The sequence below is a fragment of the Boeremia exigua genome (assembly GCF_020726555.1).
Source record: "Boeremia exigua strain MPI-SDFR-AT-0100 chromosome Unknown C7974scaffold_9, whole genome shotgun sequence".
Lineage (NCBI taxonomy): Eukaryota > Fungi > Ascomycota > Dothideomycetes > Pleosporales > Didymellaceae > Boeremia > Boeremia exigua.
Window position 1 is genome coordinate 1,027,770 of NW_025763526.1, and position 14,675 is coordinate 1,042,444.

The following is a 14,675-nucleotide window of genomic DNA, read 5'->3' on the forward strand; positions in this document are numbered from 1 at the left end:
GACTCCGCCGCGTCCACGTGAAAGGGCATAAGATCACCTGCACCTTCAGCGCGCACGCATGCACATAGGCTAGTGGCTTCGACTGCAGCGCGCAGTATCTCCTTACACGCTCGCTTGAAGATGGAAGACGGCAGTATGCAGCTGCAGCCAGGGCGCAGTGTGGGCTTTATGAGTGAGTCTCTATCAGCACCGTCTTCGACCTGACTGACCATGCCGCAGCGCTTGGCTGCTCTTTGCATGACATCCTCACCACGATCAAAGCTGAAGTCAAGGCCTTCCCGCGATTTCAGCTCTACCACGATGACCTTCGTCCCATCTCGTCGCCCGTCCAACTCGCGCTACCTGATAACGGCCTGCGACTACAATTCGACGGCCCTGACCAGCGGTTACGGTTGATTGAGGTACTGGACTTCACCAAAGCAAGACTCGTCTACAAGGATATCGAGGTGTTCAAACCCACAGACATGTATGGCGGCGTGAGGGGACCTAGGTTTAGGCACATCTACGATAAGCTGTTGGGGCCTACATACGGCGGAGAATACCTTCCACCAAAGTCTGAAGATCCAGACGCGAGAGGAACATACAACCTATCGTATCCTGGCATCGCGTTCAATTTTCCGGTACAACACTCTGCGTACTCGCCGAAGAAAGATTTTATTTCTCTGTTATCATCCTCTGCTACAGGTCCTGCGACCTCTATGGCTGTCTTCAGCGGCGAGTCCTGGCAGAAGGCTCGAACGACCTTATTTACGGCCACGCCTTCGAATCCTAGATCTTCGGCACTCGTAGGTATCAAAGGTACAGGGGGTGGCCCTGATGAGATCGAGCTTGTCAAGGTGCATGGTGAGGGAAGAATTGAACTTGTCAGAAGATCTAGTCCTCCACTCTGGATTGTTCTCAGCGAAACAACGCCTCAGGATCTCATCATGGAGCTTGGTGCACCCGATTCTATTTACCGCAAGAATGACCATCGGCTATCAATACACAAGGATCGAACGACGAGCGATGCCAGTGATCACTCGCCGGGTGGGCTGACACCTGAGGACATACTCGACTCAGACCGAGGCTCAGCGATTGGCACGGACAATGAAGAAGATTGGGAAGAAGACGACGATGCGGCGCTCGAAGCTCAAGAGCGCGAGATAGCTGCAGCGGAACACTTCTACAATTACTACCACCACGGCTTTGACATGCTGATATCACAACCGTCCCCGATATCTCCTCCGTCACCTACAGCAGAACGCAAAGAGTCAGAACTTCACGAAGAAGGTGAAATGAGCGCGCAGCCACTCAATCACCTGACTGTGACCAAGATGATCTTTCACGGCAACATACCAGGATCATATCAATTCAACAGACATAGGAGAAGCAGATGGACCCTCGAGCATGTCCCATCAGCGCAGTATCGAGAACCTCTAAGCTCTGAGATGCGATTCAGTGACATTTCCGGGCGATTGAAGGATGTGTTCAAGACATACTATGAGAACGATGAACAAGAGCGGTTGCAACAGCGCGGTATGGCATTGAACAGAGGCTGGGGCGACAGTCCAGGGAGCAGTGTTGAGCTTCTAGGAGGTTGGGAGGATGCGTCTACTAGGCGAAGCCAGTTTGCAAATGCTGGGAGCATTACCGTGGACGGCACCACCGATGTTGGGAACGTGGAGCTCTTTGGATTTCCGGGTATGGTGTTCGAGGTGCTGAAGAATGGCGCAGTGAGCTCTCTGACTGTATATTGAGCTACATGTGTATGTCAAAGGATGTACAGTGCTAAAACTCAGGACACTCTCGCGTTGTCTTTGCAAGTGAGAGTTTACTCATGACTGCTGCATTTGCTATGGCCGATCAATCTCCATCTTTAGCCGAGGTATCACCGAATGCGGACCTCCGAAGCTCGAATGTCCAAAAAACGCCCCAAGCTTCAACAGTTCCTCACGATGCCATGCTAACCCCGACGCGCATTCTCCGCGCATCCTACTCCTCGACTCTCCGCCTCCCCAAATCGCCGTTCCCACCCCGTCCGCTTCCCGAGAAGACATCTCTCTACCTGCAACGATGCGCCGATGATCTTTACGCCTGGCAGCGCACGCGCGACGGCAAGCCGTTTACGCTCCACGATGGCCCACCATACGCCAATGGGCCCCTTCATATCGGCCATGCTTTGAATAAGATCACGAAAGACATAATATGTCGATTCCATGTCACGCAAGGCAACAAAGTCTCATATATTCCCGGATGGGACTGCCACGGCCTTCCGATTGAGATCAAAGCGCTCCAAGCAGCGAAAAAGTCTCTTGGTGATACCGATGCAGTCTCAATTCGTGCTGCTGCGCGTGACCTAGCCACCACCACAGTCGAGACTCAGAAACGCGGGTTCAAGGAATGGGGTGTCATGGGCGAGTGGGACAATGCATACCAGACTATGGAGAAAGGATTCGAGTTGAGGCAACTCGACATCTTCAAGGAAATGTGGGAGAAGGGCCTGGTGTATAGGCAGTTCAAACCTGTGTATTGGAGCCCGAGCTCTAGGACGGCGCTCGCAGAGGCCGAGCTAGAGTACGATGAAGGGCATAAGAGTCTTGCGGCGTTTGTGAGATTCCCGGCACAAGTCACAGAGGAATTGAGGAGTAAGCTGGCGGGAAAGAATGTGCGAGGAGAGGTCAATGTGGTGATCTGGACAACAACACCCTGGACGCTCCCCGCGAACAAGGCCATCGCAGTGCACAGGGACATGGAATACTGCGTTGTGAAGGACGCAGAGAAAGATGGCGAGCTGACATTAGTCGCTGCGACAAGGGTGTCCGAGTACGAGAAGGTGCTCGAGCGCAAGCTTGAGGTCGTTGCGTCTGGAATAAGGGGATCTGATCTCGCTGGGAACCTCCGGTATGAGAACCCGTTCCAAAGAGCGAACGGATTGCAACCTATCATGCACGCGGATTTCGTAACCGACTCGTCTGGTACTGGGCTGGTCCATTTTGCACCTGGTCATGGTATGGATGATTATAACGTCTGTCAGGCAGTGGGCATCCCAGCGTTTGCACCGGTCGACGATGCAGGTGCTTTTACCGAAGACGCCTTTCCCGAGCAGCCGGAGCTTCTCGAAGGGCTTCCTGTGGCTGACGAGAAAAGGACTGGCGCACGAGCTGTCTGCGACTACCTCGAAAAGCAAGGTTTGTTACGCGCAAAGCAGAACTACCGACATAAGTACCCCATCGATTGGAGGACGAAACAACCGGTCATTGTAAGAGCGACCGAGCAGTGGTTCGCCGACGTTGGTGATCTAAAAAATGCGTCCATGAGAGCCATCGCTGATGTCAAATTCCTTCCTGAGACCGGACGTCCACGCCTGGAAAGCTTTATCCAAGGTCGAAGCCAATGGTGCATCTCTCGTCAGCGTGCATGGGGCGTGCCTATTCCTGCTTTGTACAAGGTCCAGGGTGATACGCTTGAGGCCACCATAGACTCCAAGACTATCGACCATCTGATCAAAACAATAAAAGAGCGTGGCATCGATGCATGGTGGACAGATGCACCATCTGACCCAGCCTGGACACCGCCTCACCTTGTTGGCACAGGGACTTACGTCCGTGGACGTGACACAATGGACGTTTGGTTTGATAGCGGCACATCCTGGACGCTTTTGCCACCATCTAAGGACGCTCCCATCGCGGACGTCTACCTCGAAGGCACCGATCAGCATCGTGGGTGGTTCCAGTCTTCGCTCCTCACTCACGTCGCCTCACAAAACTACTCTTCTGGCACTGCACGCGCGCCGTACAAGACGCTCATCACTCACGGATTCACACTCGACTCTGACGGACGCAAGATGAGTAAGTCTCTCGGCAACGTAATCTCTCCCTATCAAATTATGAGCGGAGAACTGCTCCCACCCATCAAACGCAAGAAACAAAAGGGGCAACCGGCACCACTACCCGGCGCCAGTCCGACGTACGATGGGATGGGTGCCGATGCACTTCGTCTATGGGCTGCTAGTAGCGACTATATGCGCGACGTGACCATCGGCCAGCCCGTCCTGCAATCCGTAAACCAGTCTCTTCACAAATACCGCGTGACATTCAAATGGCTCCTCGGCGTGCTTTCTTTGCCGTCTTGCCCGCCAACGTTCTCGTCTTTCAACGCTCTGCGCGATGAAGTCCCAACTTCGCCCCTCCTCACCGATACACTGGCATTGCACAGACTGAGTCAAGTGTCGACGGACGCACACACTTACTACGCACGCTATGAGTTCTTCAAGTCTTTGAACACGCTGAACCGATACATCGCGACCGATCTCAGCGCATTCTACTTCGAGACGCTCAAGGACCGCATCTACACTGGCCACACATCTGACTGCACCACTCTCCAGTCACACTTGGGTCTAATCTTCTACGAGCTTCTGCAGATCCTCGCGCCTGTCACGCCACTGCTTGTCGAAGAAGTGTGGGACCACGTCCCTGCGTCTCTGCGCGAGAATAGCGTGCACCCAAGTCAGGCGATATGGAGTGCTCTCCCTGCAGCAAGCGCGGCAAAAGGAAAAGCGCTGGACACCGCTCTCGAGCGTCTGACCGAGATCGGCAATGCAGTCAAGGTCGCGCAGGAGCGACTGCGCGCTGGAAAGAAGATTGGCTCGGGCCTCGAGACGGCGGTCACACTCGTCCTTTCCCCCGACGCAATCTACGAACTCAATGCGCTGCTGCAGAGCTGTGTACCGCACGCGGACCTCGACGTGCAGAGCCAGCTAGCAGGCTTGCTAGTCATCAGCGACTTCCAGATGAGCGCAGGCGCGCCCGACTCAGCGGAGGCATGGGCGTGGTCTGAATCTGAGGCCATTGCGCCGACGAATGAGAACAGCTTCTTGAAGGATGCGACGGTCCTTGTGCATCCTCCTTCGCTGCAGAAGTGTCCGAGATGCTGGCGCTTTGCGAAGGCGGTGGAAGAGGAGTTGTGTCATAGGTGCGACGAGGTCGTTAGGGAGGTTGTGTAAACTTCTGTATTGTTCCTATGTGCCATATTGTATCGTAGTGGAGAAAAGGTTGCCGGCGCACGCTTGACTTGACAGGCTTCCATGTACATTACTCGATGTAAGATAAGAGCAGGTGCGTTTCCAAGGTTGAGCCCAGACGTATGCCATGTCATACATCGCAGCTACCTATCGCGTGTTTCTCACTCGATCCATCCTTGTTCCCGCAGGGTTACCGATATCGCATCTCCGCAGAGTCATTATATTCAATTGACGCAGACTGTGCGCGAAAGTCATGTTTCTATTCGTGCCATTCTCTTGTCTAGGTAGCATTGTAACGTTGACTTTGCTCCACGGGTGGTGCACGTCCGCGTCACTGGACCCACCGGCCAGGATACGGGGCTGGTCTTTTTAACGGTCGCCCTGTGGAGATGATGCTCGTACTACAATGTGGAGTCCGGTCATGTTCCGAACAGGTATGTTTACTTGAGCATCATGACCTTCATCACGATTGCCGCGGTGATTCTCATTTTCAAAATGCAGGGCATTACTCATGCTGGAGAGATGATCATAGAAAGTCAGATCGAGAGTGAATCTCAACGCTATTGGGACTAGGGCAAGGTCGTGTATGTTGGTGTGTCGTGCGTTGGATCGACCACAGAACGGCAGCCTTGCTTAGTTGAGTTGCTGGCCTTGAGCTTGGGTTCCTAGGATCAATGCCAACGTGGACGAATATTGACGATCGTTGCATAGCGCGGGTTACTGCATTCAACGGTCCACGGTGGCTTCGCAGGATTCTGCATTGTCAGTACAGCGGTCTGTCCTCGCTTATTGAAAGGCCGCTCTTCGGACTTATCGTGAGGCAGACGATGCAGAAATGCCACATAGTCCGACAACGTGCAACACCGTGTATGGTCTATTGAGCGTGCGCGTGTAAGCGAGCATGCATGCACGCTGTATAGGATGTATGTCGGATGTGTGGCTTGAGCGGACGCTATGGGGCTTCACCGCCTCTGAATCTCTGACAAGCAGCCGCAGCAACGTTGCACATGATCTCAGGCATGCACGAGCCCAAATGCTCGCGTCGAGGTTCTGCATTCAATATGGATCGCTGTTTTACTTGTATGCAGCCCTTAGCGCCGTCTCAGCCTCGAATCCAGCCACAAGAAGTCACAGCACACCGGAATCAAGTGCTGCCGCTACAGGCGCTTAGCTCAGGCTGTGGCACCGTCGCGCTGAGCATGCTAATGCACGTTCGGTCGGTTTGGGGACTCTTATACTGCATTGGCTTGGTGGGCGTCATGAGTTGGCTTTAGGCACTCCACTTCGCTCGTGTTTCGGATCGTGCTCACTGGTGTAGGGCGTAGCGCGGTTACGGATGAGGTCCGGAACCTCCAAGGGAATCGAAGTTTGGTTGCCCTTAGTGTCCGCCTTTCACTAATGAGGCGTCAAACGCCGATAAGAAAGAAGGCTTGCAGAACAAGATTTACGTCAAATAGGTAGAATAAACGATGAATGTAGCTTTGACGGTTGTTGCCGTCAACTTCGAATGGCTGGACCATGTAAGTCTTTGGGGAACTCGGAACAACAAGACTGGAGTAATGGCTGGACCATGCAAGTCTTTGGGGAAGTCGGAAAGACAAGTAATTCGGCATTACAAGAACATTCGGCACGAAATGTGCATCTGGCATCTCCCAGGGTTTGACCTCAGGTGGAACGCTTTGGACACGTTGGATCTTGTTCCAGTCGTAAAATGAGGCAGTAACGTAGTGCTTGGTGGTTACAGCCTCGAGGATAGTTCAGGGGCCGCTTGGATCGATGACAGATCCAACAACATGCGGGTTCAATAGTTGATTCTGCGCCTGAAGATTGCCCGGCGGTACTCCGTAGTCAAGGCTTGTCCTTCGGACAGCAGACTTGGACCCCCATCTTTGGCAGCGTTCAGATCTCCCAGCGGCCCTGACCAGTATTCCGACGTCGATGGGACTTCCTGTACAAGCTCGTATTGATGATTTTGAGGAATTCTTTTCCGCCCAGTCAAGGGGAAACCAGCGGGAGCAGCCAGAAATCGGACCGTGAAAAGGGCCGGTGGTTGTCACATGGGTAGTACGTGTCCCTTCGTGTTAACAGTAAGCGCTCATCGGCTGAGACCATTGCAGTGACTACTGCACGCGGAGCCGCTTCTTATTCGGACCCAACGTCGGACGGATTAATGAACCAGAGGGGCTCCCCGATGTGCGGTAGCTCAATTAAGTAATTCGAAACCCATCGATCATTTTACCGCACAAGGAAAGCCCTCGGTTTCGGCTGTTATCATAAAGACAGGGAAAGTCCTCGGTTCCTTCGGCTTTCATTAAACAGGTCTGTGTCCTGCTCTATAGTGGGCGGTATTTGTACGCAAGACGATCTCGACGGCAGAACCAATTTGGAAAAGCGAACAATTCTTATGACATACCATGCTGGGTCCGTGTGGAGCAGAGCGTACGCACACCGTCCGGGGCATTGTATCCACATCTGTAGTCTAGGAGTGCTCCACAGCCGGCCGTACACCTACCGTAGGTAAGTCGATTCTGTATGTCCAGGTATACAAGATATGTTGGCAAGTGCAGAATGATCGGGAAACCACTTTTTCGTTCCATAGAGATCATCGTTCTCCATCAAGCGTTGACAGAAGAATGATACAAGCACCGGGGAGTGACGGGTCACTCTTGAGAACATTTCATCAGATGCATTGACCGCTAATAAAAGGTCAAGGGTCAAGGGTCTGGGGAAACGTCGCTTGCGCTGTTTGGGGTCCAATCGGAGCGGGAGTGTTGCAAACAATGACTTCAATTTTATCAAAATATGGTACACAGTGCGTCGGCAAGGTCGGTAGGGATGATCGGCGATGTCATTTGCATGCACAGTGTCGTCGTTCAAGCCCAGGAAGTGGAGGGGCTCTGCTTCACATCCCGGTGCCTCCGAGTCAGTCGGCAGGATTACGGTATGCTCGGCCTTATTCACAGTCCCATTCACGTAGCCTGGTCAGTTTTGAACAATGGTTTGGCAATTTGATAACGATTGCAGATCAACCCAGGGCGACAGGGGATGTGCAAGCACTTCAAAGAAGCTATCGGACGTAGCATCATCGTCTACTTTGATCAGCCCATGTGCCATGAGCAATCACTCACCGAGACAAACTTCCCTATCTTATGCCTATGACGTTTTTTGTAGATGTCAGAACGCATAAGACTTTGCCAAGTTTAATACGTCGAATGCCAATGCAATAGGCTCCAAACAGGTACCAGGCGACGTATTATGATGCTTCACTATAATTACTGAGAAGGAGAATGCAATCGACGAACTAAGCATATTCCGATTGAGATTTGTTGACGGAGACGTCGATAGAAGAGCTCAACTGTATATATCTCTTTCTGTCGACTAGTTCATGAATATCATGAGTGAAGGTAATTGCAGCAGTGGTGGGGTACGCGACGCGCTAAAACGCGTGTCGCTGCTTAGTCAGGATTTCGTTTCGCGCTTAGACGAGCTTCAATAGCAACGACGACGGTTGTTGCGCCTTACAGCCACCATCGTCGTCAACCCTCCACTGCCATTAACGATCCTTGGGGGACGTCGCAAACATGTAAGGAGCGCATTAACATCGTCATAGGACATCCTCTTGGTCTCAGAGGCTGACACTGCGCAGGGAGGCCTTCAACGACATCTACCTCAATCTTTCCCGCAAGCCAGGCGCCACTCGATTTTCCGATTCTGGTTTTGGTTGGAAACCCGTAAACGGCGAGACGTACACCTGCGACCAGTCACAAATTATCCAGGCACAATGGAGTCGAGCGGCACGCGGCTACGAAATCAAGATTCTTTCGCGCAATGACGGCGTGATACAACTTGATGGTTTCAAGCAAGAGGTAAGAGAGAGCACTGGCAGTCCATTCAGGTGATTTAATGGAGACCCTAGGATTTCGATCGCGCAGCAAAGCTCTTCAAGGTCTGGTACGGTATCAATCTGGACAACCGAGAGCATGCGCTGCGTGGCTGGAACTGGGGCAAAGCCGAGTTCGGCAAGGCGGAGCTTACCTTTAATGTCGCGAACCGCCCCGCTTTCGAAGTTCCCTATACCGAGGTATCGAATACCAATCTGGCTGGCAAGAACGAGGTTGCAGTCGACTTCTCATTGCCCGCCGACGGCGATGCTGGCGCGAATGGGAGCCTTGGGGGCGCTCGGTTCAGAGGCAAGAAGTCGGCTGGTGCTCGTGACCAACTCGTGGAGATGCGCTTCTACATCCCAGGCGTTGCGTCAAAGAAGGAGAAGAACGAGGATGGTGAAGACATTTCCGGAGCAGAAGACGGCGAGGAACAAAACGCCGCAAATCTGTTCTACGAGACCCTCATGGACAAGGCTGAGATTGGTGAAGTCGCTGGAGACACGTTCGCGACCTTCCTCGATATTCTCCATTTGACACCCAGAGGTCGTTTCGACATCGACATGTATGAGACCTCGTTCAGATTGCGCGGAAAGACGTACGACTACAAGATCCAGTTCGACTCCGTCAAGAAGTTCATGGTGCTACCAAAGCCCGACGACATGCACACGTTGATCACAATAGGATTGGATCCACCTCTGAGGCAAGGTCAGACACGCTACCCATTCCTAGTCATGCAATTCAAGCGTGATGAAGAAGTCAATCTTGACCTCAACATGAAGGAAGATTTGCTAGAAGCAAAGTACAAAGACAAGCTGCAATCACATTACGAGGCACCTATTGCTGTCGTCGTCTCGGATATTTTCCGAGGTCTCAGTGGAAAACGTATTACCAGGCCGTCTCGCGATTTCATCAGTCATCATGAGCAGTCTGGCGTCAAGTGCTCGATCAAAGCCAACGAGGGTCACCTTTACTGCCTGGATAAGGCTTTCATGTTCATTCCCAAGCCAGCCACCTACATCGCCATGGACAACATCGCATCAGTCACCATGTCGCGTGTCGGTGGTGCCATGGCAGCGAGCCGGACATTCGATATTACCTTTACAATGAAAGGTGGCATGGCAGAGCACCAGTTCTCGAACATCAACCGGTAAGTACTAGTTACAGTATATTTCCTGAGAAGGCGCAACTAAGACTTGTATACAGTGAGGAGCAACAGCCACTCGAGAACTTTTTCCGGGCTAAAGGCATCAAGACGAAGAACGAGATGGCAGATGACGTAAGAACTTCACATCAATATCAATTTCATGACGCTAATGCATTCAATAGTCAGGAGCAATTCTTGCAGCCGCACTGCAAGATGACGACCTTGCCTCTAGTGACGATGGAGGTGTCGCGAATCGCGGTAGTGCCGACGAGGACGACGAGAGCGTCGATGAGGACTTCCACACTGAATCTGAATCCGAAGTTGGAGAGGAATTCGATTCAGATCATGACAGTGGCTCCGGAGACAGCGATGCTGAGATGGAGGATGCAGATAGCGAGGCAGGGCCAGATGAGCAGCGGCCAAAGAAGAAACTGAAAACGTCGGACTGAGCGACATCGCCAGCCACCACTAAAAAAGTGGCTAGGGCTTCCCGTAGGGCTCGAAGGCGGTGAGAGAGCCGAACATTCTCCGGTGCTTCTACACTTGTTCTTGTTCCGTCTTTCCGTCTTTGGAGGCGCTGCATGCACGTTTATTTCTTCCCGCTGATAACGCCATCAGTGCTTCGGTGGTGAACTGCTGAAGGGACATGGAGTTACGTCCGACGGCCACGAAAGGCCCTTTAGTATTGACTGAAACATGGCGGGATGGACCGGAGGTCAGCATGTATCGTTCCGGATCTGAGCTAGGATAAGGGAGGGGCCCTAAATGCAGTAGTGTCTTGCCAAGACGGTCCGATGGCGGTATCACGCGAAAGTCTAGCAGCCAGGAGAAAACTTTAAAAAAGTGGCGACGTGCGGCCACATTCCGACTAGGTCGAATGTGTGGTATCTTGAAGTGATGTACGTTCTGCGGCTCGGTCAGGGCTCGGCGAGAAGCACATCATTATGGCGCTTGACGCGACTCGCCGAACGGGACCATCGTGGCTACTCTTCCATGCTCAACTTTAGCTCAATGCTCAGACTACCCCAGATCGAGCGACGCGAGAGCGATTCATGCTGACGCACCTAGAGCAAGGAAAAGCCTTTCGCCATTTCCTACAGGCCCTGTTTAGATTGTGAAGGTGGACTGGCGCTGGCGCGAACCATGCTAGACCCCGCATCTAACCTTCAGCAAGTCCGCTGTATCGCCCTCGAGCGTGTTGTTATATCTATACCCAGCGCTCGCCGACTCATGCAGACCTTCCTTCATACCCACTACGCTCGACTCGAGTACCCGTGACCACTTCATTCTCACCGAACCCCCACGGACCACTACTGAGATGCGTTCACGAACCGGATGGTAAGTGGTACGATGCTACTTCTCTTCTACCCTAACACTTACGCAGCCTCACTTGCCGGCAACGAAAGCTCAAGTGTGATGAGAAGAAGCCCGTGTGTGGACAGTGCATTAAGGCGTCGAGAGAATGTATCCCCAGTTCTGGGATAGTGTTCCGTCACCAACACAATGCCTCCATGAACGGCGACGACTCTGGTGATGAGAACTCCCTAAAAGGATTCTACTCATACAAGAACACATTTGAAGATGATGCCATCTGGTTGGATATTCCCAAGAATGGTAGGTAGCTTCGGTCATCATCAGATGATGCTTGCACCCTAACACCCTTGACAGTCACCTTCATCAACACAACAAATCCCTATCTCGATCCCGCAACACCAGATTTTGAGACCATGTCTGTTGGCTCAATGGACTCACCCGCACCCTTTCAACCTCGATCAATCAGCTCATGGCCAACATCCGGGAGCCTTCATTCTGTGACTAGCACACCCAGCATGGGCCCTGACATGGGACCCACCAGCATTCCTATGTGCTATACTCCAGAGCTTGATGCGTTACCGCCTTTGATGCAGTCGCCTGCAACATCAACAGTCAACACTCCCATCTCACCACCAGCGTCGTTATGTAATCGTCGCATCCACCCAATCATGGACTGGTCTGGTGCCATGACACCCCCACCCATTGATCCTCGCCTTACATCATCATTCGATTCCATGACAGAGTATATGCCGCGATCTTGTTCAATGTCAAGCTCGCGTCAGTCACCTCCACGGTCTAACAGTGAAACAATGATGTCGAAAGATCACGAGGTCTCCTTTTTGTTGCGGTACTTTTCCGAGGGTCCGGGACGCTGGATGGACCTTTACGACAGAGATACCTACTTCACCTCCTATGTACCAATACTGGCGCGGGAGAACGCTTTGCTCAAGAATGCCGCTGTCGCATGCGCCGCAAAAGCCCTTGCCCAGGTACAAGGTTGTAAGTACGGCGGATCCAGGTGCCAAGGCAAAGTAGAGGTCTACCCTGGGTCCTCATTGGTAGACTGGAAGCACAAGGCAGTGGTCCACTACGACAACGCCGTCTCACTTCTACTCCGAGCTCTGAAATCCGATACGACCATCACACCTGACGACTCAGACTGCGAGTTCCGCCATAAGCGACGCCGGACATCAAGCAGTGCTTCTTGCGCGTCTAGCACCGATGAAATCTTGGCGGCAGCGGCTATCCTCTGTGTCTATGAGTTCCTAGACACATCAACGGTAGAATGGGCCAAACACTTAAGCGGAGCCAAGTCTCTTCTTGTTCACTCACAGGAGCGCATGATGCCAATGCAGATGCAGTCACCAGGCTCGCCACTCTCAACATCCAGCCTTAACTTCACTTCCAAGGCTCGACGATCTATTTTCTGGAACATTGCCCGACAAGACATGTATGCTGCTTGTAAGTGACTATCATTGTTGCATGAGGACTTCACTGATTTGTTTGTAGTCATCAATAAGAGCCACACACACCTCGATACTGAAGACTTCACTCTCTGGAGGGAAGCTGGCTTACTCATCGATGATCAGGGATTATTAGTGCCCAACAACTTCATCGAGAACGACTACTTCGATGATGCCGCCATCTGTAACGCCTTGATTTGGCTGATGTCGAAACTAATCAACTTCATGGCAGCTGGAGACGAGGTTCCGACAGAAGTGGGAATGGGCTGGACCGGTATTCCCCAATCGACACTACTGGACTACTGGTACCACCTACGCAAGCAGTTTCAGGCATGGTACGACAGCCTCCCAGTAACTTTCAAACCTTCCAGCCGCATGGAACCCACCCTTGCACCTGGTCGACTTCTACGAGGAGAGAACGAGGCTTTGTTCCCCGAAGTTTGGTACAACATCCCAATGTGCGCCTCGACGATGCAGGTCTACCACATGAGCCAAATTTTGTTGTTCATGAACAAGCCGCATGAGTCTACCCAAGGTCGTAGCACTGTATGTGCTCGACTTAATTCCTACCAGGAGGTCCTTGCAGCTTGCCAGAAGCACAGCCGCGAGATTGTCGGTATCTCCCTTGCACAGTCGGACGATGTCGTACGTGTCTATTCCGTGCAAGCTTTGTTCACCGCCGGACAATGTCTTGGGGACGCTCGAGAACGCCAAGTCGTCCTTGATCTCATCCGCGATGTCGAGACCGATACTGGTTACGCAACTGAGTACCGAACTCGTCAGCTTACAGAACAATGGCAATGGGAAGCCCAGCAAACCGCATTTGCCTCTTGAACCATGTCATACATGGGCCTCTCCGAGAGAACTTCAGATTATTCAGCAATCATTTCAGCCACATGATACCCATTGCGTTCAGAGACGCACTATTACACCGTAGCCTTTTGGCGCGGCATTCCATATCAGCATATACCAGGGGATGTAACATAGGACAGGGGGAGGATACACATGTCAGTCAGTTAGCGTGAGCGAGCTAGGGACAGACAGAGACTGCAACGATATTGTTAGCTTAGATGCTTTCAGGCTCACGTACAATGCAGCAGACACTCAATAACGATACCACGAATCAAGAACATTAGACATTTAGACACGTAAAAACATAATAGACACCATCATCGAACAAGACTCTTCTGCTCGCCACCCCTCTTCTCAGGCCCGAGACTTTGGCTCAACCTACGTTTCCATTGCACCATGTGAACATATGACGTTTCTGTCCTCAGAAGATCAACAATGCGCGACGCGCAGCTACTGTAATTTCTCACGTGTAGCATCACCGATCAGAATGCGGATCCGGCATGCAGCACGTGGTTATGCTGATCATTTTCCCTGCGAATACGTGGTTCCGGGAAGCTGCATCAGAAGCTGCTGCTGTATCGCTTACAAGGATGCGAAGCTCAAGCCACAAGATCCCTTGATAAGGTTTAGTGCTGTTCGCTGTCCATTAGTGGTCAGGCGAGTATTACCGTGGCAAACCCTGCATCTCTCGCGTGCGGTATCGACGCCTATGCAGCCGGTTATAGGGTATCATGCAACGCAGTGATGAATATTGGTGTAAGTGGATTTTCCTGCGTCATGGGTGGAGCTGGCAGCTTGTCTTGGCTGTTGGCCTCGCGAGCAGGGTTGTGAGACAGTGCACGTGAGATTATGTCTAAATGGACAGCTAGTGCCTCGATGCGAGTTCGTAGCAGCCTCAGCCGAAAAACTTACATCACTGATGTCCCGCGTTTCGGCAAAGGTGGGGGTAGGTTCACCAATAGCAATTGCATCTTGTAGTGTGGCCGATTCACGCAGCTACGGGACGGCGCCTACTATGG

The 14,675-nt window shown here is 52.3% G+C and overlaps 3 protein-coding genes across 3 annotated transcripts; all 3 read left to right on the top strand.

The window, feature by feature from the left end:
- Window positions 1–120: 120 nt before the first annotated feature.
- Window positions 121–4,981, top strand: C7974DRAFT_378372 (tRNA synthetases class I-domain-containing protein; the record flags this gene model as incomplete). Its single annotated transcript, XM_046140406.1, has 3 exons — window positions 121–172; window positions 220–1,680; window positions 1,779–4,981. 3 exons carry the CDS (start codon window positions 121–123, stop codon window positions 4,979–4,981), a joined length of 4,716 nt encoding a protein of 1,571 aa, XP_045994771.1.
- A 3,412-nt stretch (window positions 4,982–8,393) lies between these two features.
- On the top strand, window positions 8,394–10,520 carry C7974DRAFT_458355 (uncharacterized protein; the record flags this gene model as incomplete). Its single annotated transcript, XM_046146079.1, has 6 exons — window positions 8,394–8,403; window positions 8,524–8,582; window positions 8,629–8,865; window positions 8,916–10,030; window positions 10,087–10,159; window positions 10,210–10,520. The coding sequence occupies 6 exons, from the start codon at window positions 8,394–8,396 to the stop codon at window positions 10,474–10,476; spliced, it is 1,761 nt and encodes a 586-aa protein (XP_045994772.1). The 3' UTR covers window positions 10,477–10,520.
- A 458-nt stretch (window positions 10,521–10,978) lies between these two features.
- Window positions 10,979–13,850, top strand: C7974DRAFT_230477 (uncharacterized protein). Its single transcript, XM_046137364.1, has 4 exons — window positions 10,979–11,365; window positions 11,412–11,641; window positions 11,696–12,802; window positions 12,851–13,850. The coding sequence occupies exons 1-4, from the start codon at window positions 11,346–11,348 to the stop codon at window positions 13,636–13,638; spliced, it is 2,145 nt and encodes a 714-aa protein (XP_045994773.1). The 5' UTR covers window positions 10,979–11,345; the 3' UTR covers window positions 13,639–13,850.
- The last annotated feature ends 825 nt before the right edge of the window (window positions 13,851–14,675 follow it).